This window comes from Mustela lutreola, chromosome 15 (genome assembly GCF_030435805.1).
Source record: "Mustela lutreola isolate mMusLut2 chromosome 15, mMusLut2.pri, whole genome shotgun sequence".
In the NCBI taxonomy this organism is placed as follows: domain Eukaryota; kingdom Metazoa; phylum Chordata; class Mammalia; order Carnivora; family Mustelidae; genus Mustela; species Mustela lutreola.
The window spans coordinates 22,773,945-22,790,377 of record NC_081304.1 but is presented as its reverse complement, the minus strand read 5'-3'; the positions used below and the strand labels follow the sequence as shown (position 1 = coordinate 22,790,377).

The following is a 16,433-nucleotide window of genomic DNA, read 5'->3' as shown; positions in this document are numbered from 1 at the left end:
GGGTGGCTCAGTGGATTAAGCCGCTGCCTTTGGCTCAGGTCATGACCTCAGGGTTTTGGAATCGAGTCCCGCATTGGGCTCTCTGCTCAGCAGAGAGCCTTCTTCCCTCTCTCTCTCTCTCTGCCTGCCTCTCTGTCTACTTGTGACCTCTGTCAAATAAATGAATAAAATCTTAAAAAAAAAAAAAAGCCACATCCAATACTCATTTGACCTCCCCTAACCTTTGAAGGTATTGAGGACCACACTCCCCTCTTCAAAACACTTTACATGTGACTTCTCTGTACCACTCTTTAGATTATTGTTTTATTCTCTAGTCCCTCCTCAGGGAACATTTTGTTTCTACTTCATTTTGCCTCTTCATCTTGCTCTAGGTTCTGTCTTGGGTCTTTTCACACTAAATGCTCTCCCTGGGTGATCTCATCTACTCATAGGGCTTCAGTTACCATCTATATACTGATGGATCCCAAATTCATTATCTCCAGTCATATTTCTCTCTCAAGCTCCAGGGTTTTAAACCTGACTAGTAGATGTTCCCAGCTGGACATCTGGGAGGCACGGAAACTGAACTCATTGTCTAACCTAACCGTATTCCCCCAATGCAGCTCTTTTCTCCCCTGTTACCACTGTTTCTCCATTTCAACATCATTCAAGACCTCTCCCTCACCTCCAACATCCAATCAGTCAACAAGATCCCCGCTGCTAAAAGTCTAACGACTACCCACTTCTCTGTCACTATTCACCACAAGCCTGGTTCAGGTTCCATCATCCCTTCTCTTGGAAGTGTCATTTCCTCACTTTCAGTTGAATCCCTTACCCATCTATGTACTCCTTTATAGCTAAGAGTGATCTCTCTCAAATGCAAATTAATCCCCATGCCCTAAAACCCGTAATACTTCCACATTATTCCTACTATAAAGGCCACATTTTAACATATCTAGGCCCTTCAGGACCTGGCCTTCTTAACTCTCCAGCTTCATAAGATTCCCTGCCCCTAGGGTTCCTGGGTGGCTCAGTTGGTTAAGTATCTGCTTTTGGCTTAAGTCATGGTCCTGGGGTCCTGGGTTCAAGCCCTGCATCAGGTTCCTTCTTTGGCAGGAAGCCTGCTCCTCCTCTGCCTGCTGTTCCCCCTTCTTGTGCACTCATGCCATCTCTCTGACAAATAAAACCTTTAAAGAAAAAAAAAAAAGACTAACCTTTAAAGAAAGAAAAAAAAAAAAGACTTCCTACTCCTTATTCACTGTTCTAGAGCAACCCAGGTGCCCCTTCACTCTTTTCTATAAGGTTTTTATCAGCATAATGTTTGTGACATTCATTCATCTTCTATCAGTAATACATTCCTTGTTATGGATGGGTAATATTTCATTGTATGAATAAACCACAGATTTAAAAAATCATTTTCCTAATAGCGGGCCCTTGTCCGTTTTTAGTTTTGCCTATTATGAATAAAGTCTCCATGAACATTTCTATATACGTCTTTTGGTAAGCATGTGTTTTCATTTATCCTGAGTAAAATCCTGGGAATAGAATTGCTGGGCCGGAAGGTCAGTCTACTTTAGTTTTGTACAAACTGCCAGATCTTTTCCTGAAATGGCATACCATTTCACATTCCCACCAATTAAGAGTCTGGTGTTGTCAGCCTTTATAGTTTTAGTCATGCTGATGCCAATGTGTAACAATGTGATTTCAGTTTGCATTTCTCTGATGACTAACAATGTAACAATGTGATTTCAGTTTGCATTTCTCTGATGACTAACTATGTCAAATACTTTTTCATGGGTTTATCCGTGATTATTATTCACGGATATATGTATCTCTTCCTTTGTATCTCTTCCTTTGTAAAATGTCTCCTCAAATCTTTACTCCATTTCCTCTTTTTCCTTTTCTTTCTTTCTTATTGGCCACTTGGAGTTTGATTTCCACTTGGTGCAAGGCACATGGTTACAGGGTGTCACAAAGACTTACGTGGGGCTTGGATAGTAAAGGGGATGGGGATTCTCTCAACTTCCTTTTTGGTGTTTTGCTGTTTTGCTCTAAAAGAACCCAGCTGGTTCCACTTGCTGCAGCCTGGAGTCTATGGGAGGGGAGGATCTCTGATGAGCCCAGCACCCCTTGAAGCATGGCAGTGGCCACTCAGGACTGAGACCCATTGTTGGCTTTGCCAGGTTGGCCACCAGGCTGCTTCTCAGGGTCTCCAGAGCCAAGTTACAGGTGACCCTGCCACTGAAGGCCTAGGGAGAGTCCCCGCTGGGGGTAAGCTTGTGGTCAGAGGTTGCTTGACCTGCCCCCATCACCCACACTAGCCCCCAGGAGGGTGGACACACCATTCTGGGAACTCCAACATGGTGGCCATGGATGGGAGAGTGGACTTCCTGCAAAAGCCGCCAGCGTCCCATTGCCCTGGGTGCACCTTGGAGAGACCTGCGTGGTGGGGTATGGCTTCCCCAGGATCGTCTGCACTCGCATAAGACCTGTTACTGGAAGTGGAGCCCTGGGTGTCATAGGGAACAGCCGCGGATGGCCACAAGCAAGCCGCTGGAGGGGATGGCTGCCATGCTGTACCTTGTGGGCTGGTGGAAACCTCTGCAGGGAACCTTCGCGGGCCTCGGTGCGTGATCCCAGGTGCCAGGGAAACTGGACCACAGAGCCCATCTGTGGGGGAGACCAGAAAAGCCGCCCTACCACCCCTGTGTGCGGGGCCTTTATCCCATTTCTTTCTTTCTTTTTTTAAAAGATTGTATTTAGGGACGCCTGGGTGGCTCAGTTGGTTGAGCAGCTGCCTTCAGCTCAGGTCATGATCCCAGCGTCCTGGGATGGAGTCCCACATCGGGCTCCTTGCTCAGCGGGGAGCCTGCTTCTCCCTCTGCCTCTGCCTGCCATTCTGTCTGCCTGTGCTCGCTCTCCCTCCCTCTCTCCCTCTGATAAATAAATAAAAAATCTTTAAAAAAAAATAAAAAAATAAAAGATTGTATTTATTTATTGGACAGAGATCTCAAGTAGGCGGGGGGAGGGAGCGGGGAAGCAGGCTCCTTGCTGAGCAGAGAGCCCTATGCAGGGGCTCCATCCCAGGACCCTGGGATCATGACCTGAGCCAAAGGCAGAGGCTTAACCCACTGAGCCACCCGGGCACCCCGCCTTTACCCCATTTCTTAACTGGGTTGTTTACAGCCTTTTTACTTTTGAGTTGCAAGACTTCTTTATATATTCTGGACACCAGTTCTCTGTCAGATCTGTGTTTTCCAAATCATTTCTCTCAGTCTGTGGCTTGCCTGTTCTCAAAAGGGTCTTTTGACAAGCAGACTTAGTGAAGTCTCATTCATTAATATATTCCTTTATGCTTTTTGCATCCTCTTACTAAAGAAAAATACTACACATAACACTAATTAAAGAACAGGGTAAGGAAGACTTTATTTAGGTTGGGGGGAGACTATTGCATAAGTACCAGTGGGGCCTTACCGGGAGGGGAGAGAGGGACCTCAACTCTGAGAACAGCATGGCCATTTATAGCCAAGCAGCAGGGCAGAGGGGTTGGGTGGAGTGGGTGGAAAATTACTCAGAGGAAACATCAGGGGCAAGGGGAGGGAATTTTTGGCTAAAGTGATTTTACAGGATAGTGACTGATGGCAGGCCAAGATAATCAGACTTTGCCTACAGGACGGTGGGGTGTAAGGAACCGGATCAGATACTGAGCATGATCAGATCTGATCCTGGCTGAACTGACTTAGCAAGATTTCTGCAAACATTGGACAATGCAGCCCTTGGCCTCATCACCATCTTCTTGGAAACCTCTGCGCCATGACAGCCAACTGGAGGAAGAAGCAAATGAGCTTAAGCATAGGAGAAGATGAGGCAGAGGTCCAGGAGACTGCTCGCTTGCGCACCCTTCGAGCCATAGGAGCAGAAATAAGGAAAGCAAGAGGCCAGAAACAGTCCATCAATTGATGGACTATACGCCTACTTTCTAGAGCTTGACCTAATGGGTAGAGACTGCCCTTCCCCATCTGATCTCAACGACCACCTTTGAGAGACCCACCTTGCTCGTTCCAAAACATTCTGTGCTGGCCTCCACAGCAACATATACTAAAATTGGAACCAGAACAAGTCCCTTTTGGTCCTTTGTCCTGGACCTGTGACTTTCGGGACTTAATGCTTTCATTTGTGGCTGAATGTAACGTGGGTACAATAACTCATCTCTTCTGCTGGTCTTCGCTGATGGAAAAAAAAAAAAACTGGACAAGGCAGACAGGAACTCAGAAGTCCTAAAGTCAGGACCTAGTTGAAAAAGAGCTCAGGAGAGCCCGTCCAAAGTTTGATCGTGGAGAGAATCTCTTGGTCACTCACTAAGATGCCTTTGCCAACCCTCAAGACAGAAAGCTATTTTCCTATGTTTTCCCTTAGCTTGTCTGTGATCCTTCTTGAATTGTGTTGAGACAATCATTTAAGTATTGGGCAGGGCAAGACCATTTGAAAAGGGGAAACCTGTAGGTACAAATGTGTGTAGGTGGTTGTCACAGGCATCAGTACTCATGGCAACTCTACTCCAGGCCACACACAACCAGGAAGAGGCTGTCACGCCAATCAAAATATTTAGGAAACAAAGAGGGAGCTGCAGAGCATGCTAGCCTCCCATTCACTGACCTGCACTTTCTGTGTCTGGGTCATTAGCCCAGAGCATCTGGCTGGTTCCCTGGTTACTAAGAAGTGAGCCTTCCTGTATTCTAAAGAGCCTTTCATAGTATAGGCTTCAGGATGTCCCTGCAGTCATAGTCCACTTCAGGCTTAACCAGAGTTACCTGCTGAGCAACGAAAGCTTCTACTCCTGCTCTAAAAAGGTCACCTTGTGGGCGCCTGGGTGGCTCAGTGGGTTAAGCCGCTGCCTTCGGCTCAGGTCATGATCTCAGGATCCTGGGATCGAGTCCCGCATTGGGAATCTCCGCTCAGCGGGGAGCCTGCTTCCCTCTCTCTCTCTCTGCCTGCCTATCTGTCTACTGTGAACTCTCTCTGTCAAATAAATAAATAAAATCTTAAAAAAAAAAAAAAAGGTCACCTTGTGTTCACTGTTGCAATACTAACTTTAAAACATGGCCTTTTAATTACAAGGGTGAGAAGGCGGCGGTGGCCAGGTGTGTTAAAAGCAACGTCAAGGGGTGCCTGAGTGGCTCAGTGGGTTAAAGCCTCTGCCTTCTGCTCGGGCTCTGGTCCCAGGGTCCTGGGATTGAGCCCTGTATTGGGCTCTCTGCTCAGCGGGGAGCCTGCTTCCCTTCCTCTCTCTCTGCCTTCCTCTCTGCCTCCTTGTGATCTCTGTCAAGTGGATAAATAAAATTAAAAAAAAAAAAAAAAGGCAACGTCAAATATCGTCCGGGCGTGTGTTTGTCAAAACAGGGACACCATAAAGAGGGCAAGAAACTGAAGACAGCTTTCATTTGACCAAATGTGTGTATTGGTAGAATTATGTCTCTTGTGTCACTGACAACCGCCATCCTTTTTTTAGAAAATTTATGTATGTATTATTTGAGAGTGAGAAAGTGCTAGGGAGAGACAGCGGGAGAGAATCTCCAGCAGACTCCGCACTGAGCACGGAGCCTGATGCTAGACTTGATGTCATAACCCTGAGATCATGACCTGAGCCGAAATCAAGAGTTGGATGCTTAAAAAAAAAAAAAAATAGTTGGATGCTTAACCGATGGAGGCCCCCAGGCACCCCGGACAACCGCCACCCTAGATAGAGCTCCCGGTGTGTGTCAAGCACGTGGTAGGCATCCTGTATATCAGCTACTATGGACAAATGAGTGAAGGAATACAAGAATGCAAGAAAATTCTTTCCTGGCTACTGTAAAGAGAGAGCATATATGCCAAAGTGCTCTATCCTAAGAAATTTCAGCCCAAGAGATAAGCTACATGCATACACATTAGAAAATTCATATATAAATAATTCTCACAGAGCAAAGAGTCTCTATGGATCATTAGGTATTTATATCCACTCCCTCCCAAAACTCTTAAAGTGTATAACTCTTAAAGATAAAGAGAAGACAGAAGAGGGAACATAAGGAGAATGCCCAACAGTTTTCAAAGATGGAAAGGCGGAGTGGTGGGTGACTTCAGCAGAGCAGAGGAAGCTGAAACCCAAGTGTTAGCTGAGGCAGGGGTTCCCAATCCGAGGTGCACATTAATGTCACCTAGGAGAGAAACAAATCAGAAGGTCTAGGTCCCACTAGGCATTAGTAGTTTAAAAAATGCCTCCCAGCAGGGCACCTAAGTGGCTCAGTTGTTAAGTATCTGCCTTCAGCTCAGGTCATGGTCCCAGGGTCCTGGATAGAGGCCCACATCAGGCTCCCTGCTCAGGGAGACTGCTTCTCCCTCTCCCTCTGCCTACTGCTCCCCCTACTTGTGCTCATTCTCTCTGTGTCAAATAAACAAATAAAATCTTAAAAAAAAAAAAATCTCTCCAGATATTTTGGCTCAGGTCATGATCTCCATGGATCAAGCCCCGTGTCAGGCTTCCTGCTCAGTATCTGCTTGAGGATTTCTCTCCCTCTCCCTCGACCCCTCCCCCTCAAATAAATAAATAAAATCTATATTTATTTTTGAGAGAGAAAGAGCGAGGTGGCAGGGGTGCAGAGGGAGAAGCAGACTCCCCGCTGAGCAGGGAGCCTGATGCAGGACTTGATCCCATGACTCCAGGATCATGACCTGAACTGTAGGCAGACGCCCACCCAACTGAGCCACCTAGGTGTCCCAATAAATAAATTTTAGAAACTTCTCAGGTATATGGTAGTCCTCAAAAAAATTAAATATAAGATGGGGCGCCTGGGTGGCTCAGTGGGTTCAGCCGCTGCCTTCGGCTCGGGTCATGATCTCACGGTCCTGGGATCGAGTCCCACATCGGGCTTTCTGCTCGGCGGGGAGCCTGCTTCCTCCTCTCTCTCTCTTTCTGCCTGCCTCTCTGCCTACTTGTGATCTCTCTGTCAAATAAATAAATAAAATCTTTAAAAAAAATTAAACATAAGAATTATATATGATCCAACAGTTCCACTTCTGGGTATACACCCCAAAGAATTTAAAGTAGAGACACAAAAGTTATTTGTATACCTGTGTTCCTAGAAACATTATTCACAATAGCCAAGGAGGAAGCAACCTAAGGGTCCATCAATGGATGGATAAACAAAATGGGATATATCCATACAACGGAACATTATTCAGCCATAACAAGGAAGGAGATTCTGATGTGCTTCCCTACTAGGAACTTGGAAAACCTTATAAGTAAAATAAGCCAGACACAAAAACCAAATATTATAGGATTCTACTTACATGAGGTACCTAGAGTATTCAAATTCATAGAAAGTGGTTGGTTTTCAACAGTGAGAGCTATGGAAAGGAACACAGAAGAGAACTGATTTATGCGTGAGGAATCCTGGGGAAGTGGACTTCCTGAGAAGAAAATTTGGCATCACCAGGAAGGGCAGAAGAGTGAGGAGAAAAAGGAAATTTTTAAAAAAGATTTATTTATTTGACAGAGAGAGATCACAAGTAGGCAGAGAGGCAGGCAGAGAGAGAGGAGAAAGCAGGCTCCCCGCTGAACAGAGAGCCGGATTCGGGGCTCGATCCCAGGACCCCGGGATCATGACCTGAGACGAAGGCAGAGGCCTTAAGCCACCCAGGCGTCCTGCAAATAAGGAATTTTGGTAAAAGTCTGTATACAGAACAGTTAAGATCTTCAATCTTTATCTCCAGTCCTGTGGGTGAAAGATCCGTTAAAGAGACTGGATCTGTGAAGCCCCTCTACTTCTAACTGGATAGCCAGGGGCTTTCAGAATAGCAGTGGGGATGCAATGTAAGTCTGCATATTGAAAAGTGAAGTCACCAATTCCCTTCTTTTTCCTTGTTTTGCTCCCAAAATGCCAGCATCAAGGAGATATCTCGGGCAGTAGACCTCAGGGTTTTGGGTTTTTTTTTTTAAGATTTTATTTGACAGAGAGAGACACACAGCAAGAGAGGGAACACAAGCAGGAGGAGTGGGAGAGGGAGAAGCAGGCTCCCCGCTGAGCAAGGAGCCTGATGCGGGATTTGGCAGGACTCAAGGGACTCAATCCCAAGACTCTGGGATCATGACCTGAGCTGAAGGCAGACTGTTAACGACTGAGCCACCCGGCGCCCCAGATCTCAGCATTTTCCTATGGAGAAACTAAATGGCCCAAGGAGTCAGGAAGGATGGTGACCCGCAGATATAGACATTGGGAAGTTCCTAAATGAAAAGGCTAGCTCACTGTTGGAGAACCTACAAGGGAGTTCACCAGTCAACAAGCCCTAAGAACAGAGCTTCCAATGGCCTTAACCTATTGGAGGTCCAGTTTTTTGGTGAATGCCCTCAACACCAGTCCAAAACCAAAGGAAACAGTGGCAAAAAGAAGGGGGGAAAGGCAATATTTGGATTAGAACACTTCAGAAACAACCGCAATTTTAAAGAAACAAGAGGAAAAAATGGTATCCATAAAAATAGAACAGGATGTAATTAAAAAAAAAAGCAATTGGGGCACACGAGAAAATGAAAATCCAAAAGCCAATAAAAAAGTGGAAAGACTCGGTTGGGCATCTGCCTTTGGCTCAAGTTGTGGTCCCAGAGTCCTGGGATCCAGTGCTGGCATCAGGCTCCTTGCTCAGCAGGGAGCCTGCTTCTCCCTCTACCTCTGCTTCTCTCTGTCTCTCATGAATAAATAAATAAAATATTTTTTTTAAGTGGAAAGATAGTGTGAGGAAATCTTAAAAGTACAACAAAAAGACAAATGAACAGGAGGAGGGAAAAGATAAGTCCTTACATGAGCAAATGACAGAGAAGAAATTATTAGACATAATAAAACTTAAGGTAGGAAATGAATCTCTAGATTGGAAGAGATCACCAAGTAAGTCATGGGGAAAAACAAAAAACAAAAAACAAAAAACCCCAGAACACCAGGAACAAAGAACCTAAGATTTTACAGAGAGAAACGGATCACATACAGGAATAAGAGTGACATCAAACTTACCAAGAGAAGTTAGAAGACCATGATTTTCAAACTTCTGAAAACAAAATTCTCAGCAAAAATTATGTTCTCAAACTATCTCTCAAGTGTTCAGACAAAATGTATTTTCAGATCTGCCAGAACTCAAGCATCTTACCTGGCATATATTTTTTCTCAGGAAGCATCTCAGGGTTATTCTCCACCGTATAAAGGAGGAAACCAAGAGAAAGGGAGACGTTACCCAGGAAACCTGGAATCCCACACCAAGGAGAGGGAAAGCGAATTCCCAAGGCAACAGGTGGGCGACAGGTCTCAACAGCCTGCCTGAAGCGGAAGCAGGGAGGGTGTCGGGAAGACTGCCTTGAAAAACTTCATTTGAGGGCACCTGGGTGGCTCAGTGGGTTAAAGCCTCTGCCTTCGGCTTGGGTAATGATTCCGGGGTCCTGGGATCAAGCCCCACATCGGGCTCTCTGCTCAGTGGGGAGCCTGCTTCCTTTTCTCTCTCTCCCTGTCTCTCTGCCTACTTGTGATCTGTCTGTCAAATAAATAAAATCTTTGGGGCGCCTGGGTGGCTCAGTGGGTTAAGCCGCTGCCTTCAGTTTGGGTCATGATCTCAGGATCCTGGGATCGAGCCCCGCATCAGCTCTCTGCTCAGCAGGGAGCCTGCTTCCCTCTCTCTCTCTGCCTGCCTCTCTGCCTACTTGTGATCTCTCTCTGTCAAATAAACAAGTAAAATCTTCAAAATAAAATAAAATCTTAAAATAATAAAAATTCATTTGAAAAGTTTGGACCAGGGGAACAATTGTGCTGTGAGGCTGTTAAAGGACTGAACAGAATGAAAAATACACATGTGAAAAAATGAGGTAATTATCTTCCAGAGAAAAAAAGTTTTCAAGAAACCAATGCTATTGTAGTATATATAAACTCAATTCTAAATAGTATTTCCCGGATCATGAACATAATAATGTGACATAATGTGGACATAACTGATTTAATACATTTTGATCTAATTTTAGCAAATGGGAAGTCAAGAGGTGTGACAAGGCAAATCCTCGACAGAACTGGAAATTTTTGCACCCAAACACCCCTCCAGTTCTGGGGGAGTATCTTGGGTCTTCAAACGCGGTGAGGCAAAGTGACCCCCTCCCATCCTGGTGCAACACTGCACATGCGTCAGACCACGGTTCAGCCAATCAGGCCTCCTCCACTTGGCATTGGGAAAGCGGAGGAACTGTCCTTGAGATGCAGGTGCAGCTGGAACAATAGTTACGCCTGGTGATGAGTGCCCTGAGCTGGGGGCACCAGTGGTGGACGCTCCCGAGATGAGACCTGAGCTGGATTTCCCTCCTCAGCCGCCCTTCATAGTTAACTGCTTTGTGAATTAGGTTCTCTAACCTTCTATCGGCTCTGCAAGTGTCCACCATACCTGCATTCCTGCTTTGCCTGGCCAGAGAGGATATCGGTTCCATTCCAAGAACCCTGACTTGCACCATAAACTACTAAGAGGAGTGAGACGCCTGGGTGGCTCAGTCCATTAGGTGTCTGCCTTCAGCTCGGGTCATGATCTCTGGGTCCTCTGATCAAGTCCTGCATCCGGCACCTTGTTCAGCCGGGAATCTGCTTCTCTCATTCTCTCTCTCTCTCTAAAATAAAATCTTTAAAAATAAAAAATTAAAAAAAAAATACTAAGAGGAAAAAAAGTGCCCCTAACCTTCAAGAGAGAGAGAATTGCTCAGTGTCATAAATAGTATTCTTCAGATCAGGCAGAATGTCCCTTCAAATTGTAGGAAAGCTTCAGTTAGAAATTAGTCTAGAAAAGGTGAGTAGGTATTTTTAAAAGACATTTCTTCCTCCACTTACAAACATGTCTCCCCCTGACTGCTGTGTGTGAACATGCCAATTTCCAGCAGACACAGAATTCCCTAAGGACAGGGGCCTGGTTTCAGGTTTTCATTCACAGCTGCCTTGTATTATACTAAATTCTCAAAAATACATGTTGTATGAACCTCTTTATCTGTACTCTCATACATCAGATTGCTAAATTTGGGTTCATAGCTCTGACACCTAATTTTTTATTTTATTTCATTATTAAAGAGTTTTGAGAGAGCACAAGCAGGGATGAGGGACAGAGGGAGAGGGAGAAGCAGACTTCCCACTGAGCAGACTCAATCCCAGGACTCTGGGATCATGACCTGAGCCAAAGGCAGAAGCTTAACCAACTGAGCCACCCAGATCCCCCCTCACACCTAATTTTTTAAAAAAGATTTTATTTATTTATTTATTTGACAGAGACACAGGAAGAGAGGGAACACAACTAGGGGGAGTGGGAGAGGGAGAAGCAGGCTTCCTGCAGTGGGAAGCCCAATGTTGGACTTGATCCCAGGACCCTGGGATCATGACCTGAGCTGAAGGCAGACACTTAATGACTGAGCCACCCAGGCACTCCACACCTAATTTTAGATTTACAGTTTCTTTAGGGACTTTGGCTTCATTGAAGCCCAGCTGGGTCCTCCAGGAATTTCAGCTAAGAGTCATTTGAAATATAGGGGAAACTAGTAGTGTTTCAGTACAAGAATGAGTTGAGAGTTCCTTGTCCTCTCTAGTAACTCTGGCTGGGAGTTAAGAGGTACAGTGCATTTCCTTGATTCTATTCAATGGAAACAAACAAACAAAAAATGTAGGAGTAAGGGGGCACCCGGATTTGAACCGGGGACCTCTTGATCTGCAGTCAAATGCTCTACCCCTGAGCTATACCCCCAACATCCTACTGTCCTTCTCTTCCTTGTCCACTTGAGGTGACTCAGTAGCATCAGGTTCCACCCATGCTAGAGCTCTGGCGAGCTTTGTGTTCTAAAGCTCCACCTTCTTTTATATCCATCATCTGCTTTGGCTTTTCTCTTGGCCACCAATAAACTGGGTGGGGACACTTGAAAAATGACATCCCGGAAACTAGCTGAAAAGGAAATTGACAGAGCGCCAACAGGGAAAGTGTTCACAAGTACCGTGTCAGAAGTACTATGGCAGAATCCAGAGGCTAAACAGCAACCCCAGATATCCCCTTGTTCACTCCCTCTTGATGGACTGTAGGATGGGAAGGAGAAGCAAGATGTCAGTTATTTGGAATGGGATGACTTAGGAAAATCAGGGCAACCAAGCACAATCTCTTGGGGCTAATGCACCCGCTCCATTCTTGATGGGCAAACATAGCCAGCTTCTAGCCTGGGTGCTGCCCGGGGCGGAGCTTTGTGGAGGCCAAGGTGTGCAGTGTCGTCCTTCTTCTGGCAGGGGCATGGGGGAACGGAGGTCTCCTTTCAAGCATGGCACTGGTGGGCATGGAGTGTAAGGGAGCCTGAGGACGCCCTCTCTCCTCCCACCTCCTCTCCAAAGGCTAGAGAAGCGGAGGTAGACAAACTAGCCAGTCCCCTCCCAACCTCAGGGAAGAAACACACTCGGAGGCACAAATAACATCACTGCTTATATAAAAATAGCCTTAAACATCTGTCCTCTATTCAGGTCAAGGGGTGGGAAGGGAAGAGACGCTGTTAGAAGAGAGGGAATGGGGTGACCTCTCCAAAGACAGACGGGTGCTGACGGAGGGCTGGCGTGTTCCGGCGATAGCCAAACCGACCGTTGAACCCCTTGATCGTTTTCAGTTCAGCATTGTAGTGGTCGTGGCCGGTCACCTGCTGGAGAGAATGCCCTTGGGGGGTAGAAAGAGAGGCCTGAGCCCCCATTCAGCCCCTCTTGCTTTTCCCCTGCTCCCACGGGGCTGGTATATAATGTACTCCCCATGTCCCAGCTGAACCCATCTTCAAACGTCTCAAGCCTCTTGATTAAAAGCCAAGGGTTGATAAAGTCCAGGAGACAGCTTTCTGGAAACCAAACTGTATACCGGGAGGAGCGTGAATGCTATGTGCTAAGACAGGAGGGGCCAAAAACTTCTGGGCTTGGCTGAACTTGCCTCACTCCCAGGAAGACTGAAAACATTTCACCCTTGCTTCTGACCCATGTGGAAGAAATGGATGAGCTCAATTTGGCCAAATGGTACAAAGGGTCACATGACTAGAGCGTGGCCAAAGGGTGATGGAATTGGGGTGGGAGGAGGGTTCACACTGTCAGAAAAACCTCTCTCCACCCTTCCTTTCCTGTTGCTCAACAGGGCCTGGAAAAGGAGGACACAGCCTGTTCAGGGAGCAGGGAGGGGAACATGGGCTTTAGAGTTGGAAAGAGCGCAATTCCAATCCCCGCCAAGCCCTCCTTGGCCAGTCACTTCACCTTCCTACACTCATTTGCCCCACTGGAGGGCAGCGGGAGCATGGGCATAAAAACCGTCTGACCTACAGCCGGTTAGCTCAGTCACTACATAGAAGCATGGTGATGCCATTGGTGTACGTCTGAGAAGCAAAGCTGGGGACTCAGTCCCAAGGCCTCTCCCCTGCCCCCCAAGCCAAGGGTCTCTGTGGCCTGATTTCTCTCCCTGAACCAGGGACCGCACACCACTCTTCCACAGGGTCCATGCCGAGGCTGGAAAGCCAGGGGCACTTGCCTGCTCCAGCCCAGTTCCTCCTGTTCAGGTATCTCTGTCCTTCTCCAAAGATGTGGAAATAATCCACTATCCAGCCATCTCTTCCTGTGCCGCCGTGATCCTGAGAGTGAGAGAGAAAACACCGAAGACAGTCAGCCACCGTGCTAAGAGGGGCACACTCAAAACTCCCTTTGGGTTTGTTGCGGGGGGGTCACCAGGCCAGATTAAATATGAAACATGGGGGCACCTGGGTGGCTCAGTGGGTTAAAGCCTCTGCCTTTGGCTCAGGTCATGATCCCAGGGTCCTGGGATTGAGCCCCGCATTGGGCTCTCTGCTCAGCAGGGAGCCTGCTCCCCCCCCCACCTCTCTCTGCCTGCCTCTCTGCCTACTTGTGATCTCTATCTGATAAATTTTTTTTTAAATCTTAAAAAAAAAAAATAAATATGAAACAGGGATTGATCCATTGTCTCTCAGAGAGGGGCAGCGTAGGCGGGCAGTTCAAGGCTCAGTGTCTGCTGCCAGACTGGTTACAATTCCAGCTCTGCCACTAACGAGCTGTGTGAGCCTGGGCCAATGGCACAGCTTTTCTGGATCTCTATTTCCTCATCAGTGAAAGGAGAGTTGCTATAAGATTTGAGACAAATAAAGGGCCTGGCATAGTAAAAATTCTTTAATTTTTTTTTTAAGATTTTATTTATTTAAGAGAATGAGCAGGGGGAGGGGGAGCATAGGGAGAAGCAGACTCCCCGCTGAGCAGGGAGCTCGATGTAGGGCTCAATCCCAGGACCCAAAGATCATGACCTGAGCTGAAGGCAGGTGCTCAACCAACTGAGCCACTCAGGTGCCTAATTTATTTTAAAAATAAGCAATATCAGGGCACCTGGGTGGCTCAGTGGGTTAAAACCTCTGCCTTCGGCTCAGGTCATGATCTCAGGGTCCTGGGATCAAACCCCGCATCGGGCTCTCTGCTCAGCGGGGAGCCTCTTTCTCCTCTTTCTCTGCCTGCTGCTCTGCCTACTTGTGATCTCTTTCTCTGTGTCAAATAAATAAATAAAATCTTAAAAAAAAAAAAAAAAAGCATATCATGGAGCAGCTGGCTGGCTCAGTCCTCAGAGCATCACTCTTGATCTTGGGGTCTTGAGCTCAAGCACCACGTTGAGGCAGAGTTTACTTAAAAACAAAAACAAGGGGTGCCTGGGAGGCTCAGTGGGTTAAAGCCTCTGCCTTCGGCTCAGGTCATGATCCCAGGGTCCTGGGATCAAGCCCCGCATCGGCAGGAAGCCTGCTTCCTCCTCTCTCTCTCTGCCTGCCTCTCTGCCTACTTGTAATCTCTGCCTGTCAAATAAATAAATAAAATCTTTTAAAAAAACCAAAAACAAAAAACAATCATTATCTTTATATAAATGAAAATACCCACCACCAACAGCTGTGATGGTTAAACTCTTATAAAAGGGAACATAGTTTCAAAAGCGTGCATACCATATTATTTTCAAGCTTTTAAATACTCAAGTTTTTCTTTCTTCCTCCCACACTCTGGATCCTTCGGTCATAAAAATTATGCGAGTAGAGTGCCCGCACACACTCCAGCATGGGCATGGGACATACAGACGTGTCCACGCACATGCGATGCACATCCAGGCACACACACAAACACCAAGGCCACACACACACACACAAAGACAAAAACCCAAGATTTGTTCTCAGAACAACCCCCATTAACCCCACCTGTCCCCTCCCCATACCACTGTGACAAATGTACACAAATACTGGAGGCAAAAGTGTTGAAAAAAGTTGCAGTCATCAGCAAACATTGACACATCTCCCACTGCCGGTAGGACTCTGCGGAGGAGAGGCAACACCCACAAGGGGAAAGGCCGGGAGAGAAGAGAGGTCTGCAGAGGTCTGGGAAGTTTTCCTTCCCATCGGCTCACAGGAAGTCCCATGGAGCGAGCCCCTCTGTCATTGTGACATCACCAAAAGAGGACACCCCGCCTGGGGGATCTAGGCTTTGCTTTGTTTCGTTTGCTTAAGTCACAAGGATTTTCGAGCTTTTAGAGAATCTGTGGCATGTGATCACCCCAAAAGGTGGGTCCGTGACGTCAAAAAGGACAATGAAACTGGTTTGGCCGTGGCAGGCTTCCAGCCCCATTCCCTAAGGCTTGCAGAGACCCAAAATGAGATCATTTTCAAACGCAGGGCTGGAAAGTGATTCTGTGAGCTCAGGGAGCTCAGTCCCTGTCACCTGCCTGCACCAGTTCACCTGCCTGCACCAGTTCTGGGCTTTGATTAAGAAAGCCCAGGGTGGGGACGCCTGGGTGGCTCAGTTAAGCGGCTGCCTTGGGCTCAGGTCATGATCCCAGCTTTTTGGGATCGAGTCCCGCATCGGGTTCCTTGCTCAGCAGGGAGCCTGCTTCTCCCTCTCCCTCTGCCTGCCACTGTGCCTGTGCTCACTCTCTCTGACAAATAAATAGATAGATAGATAGATAGATAAAATCTTTAAAAAAGAAAGCAAGCCGAGGGTGGGTGGGAGCGGGGAGCCCTCCCTAGAGGTAAGATGCCCGGATTTGGGAAGTCAGGCCCCACCATCAGGGTCAAGCTTTGCGGGGCAGCCCGTGGGATAGGGGCCCTAGCCAATAACCTGTTCGGTTTTCCGCAGAATGGGTGGAACCACGCGGCTCTGGAAGTAGCGGTGGGCGTGGCAGTCCTGCTGGGCGTTGTAGGGCGGAATCGCGGACCAGAGCTTGGGCCTCAGGCGCTCATGGGCGCGGGCCACAGAGCTCACCGCCACGCCATCCAAGATGAAGCTCTTCTCCAGCCGCAGAGGACACTCGCAGTAGTACGACATCCCCACCACTGCAGCCCCCAAGGACCTTTCTGCTGGGACTGCAGGGACGAGGTAGGGGCTCCCCTGCGC

The 16,433-nt window shown here is 47.3% G+C and overlaps 1 protein-coding gene and 1 non-coding gene across 2 annotated transcripts; both read right to left on the bottom strand.

The window, feature by feature from the left end:
• Positions 1-11,679: 11,679 nt before the first annotated feature.
• On the bottom strand, positions 11,680-11,751 carry TRNAC-GCA (transfer RNA cysteine (anticodon GCA)). The gene has a single exon. It is a non-coding gene; the product is annotated as a tRNA-Cys (tRNA).
• A 704-nt stretch (positions 11,752-12,455) lies between these two features.
• On the bottom strand, positions 12,456-16,433 carry SPMAP1 (sperm microtubule associated protein 1). Its single transcript, XM_059147312.1, has 3 exons — positions 16,158-16,433; positions 13,540-13,639; positions 12,456-12,693 (listed from the first exon to the last, which is right to left on the bottom strand). Exons 1-3 carry the CDS (start codon positions 16,362-16,364, stop codon positions 12,536-12,538), a joined length of 465 nt encoding a protein of 154 aa, XP_059003295.1. The 5' UTR covers positions 16,365-16,433; the 3' UTR covers positions 12,456-12,535.

Coding starts and splice junctions, on each gene's coding strand:
- SPMAP1 (XM_059147312.1), bottom strand. CDS start 16,364: ATGTCGTACTACTGCGAGTGTCCTCTGCGGCTGGAGAAGAGCTTCATC. Junction 13,640..16,157: donor TTCTGCGGAAAACCGAACAG/GTTATTGGCTAG, acceptor TCTCACTCTCAG/GATCACGGCGGCACAGGAAG. Junction 12,694..13,539: donor GAGGAACTGGGCTGGAGCAG/GCAAGTGCCCCT, acceptor CTACCCCCCAAG/GGCATTCTCTCCAGCAGGTG.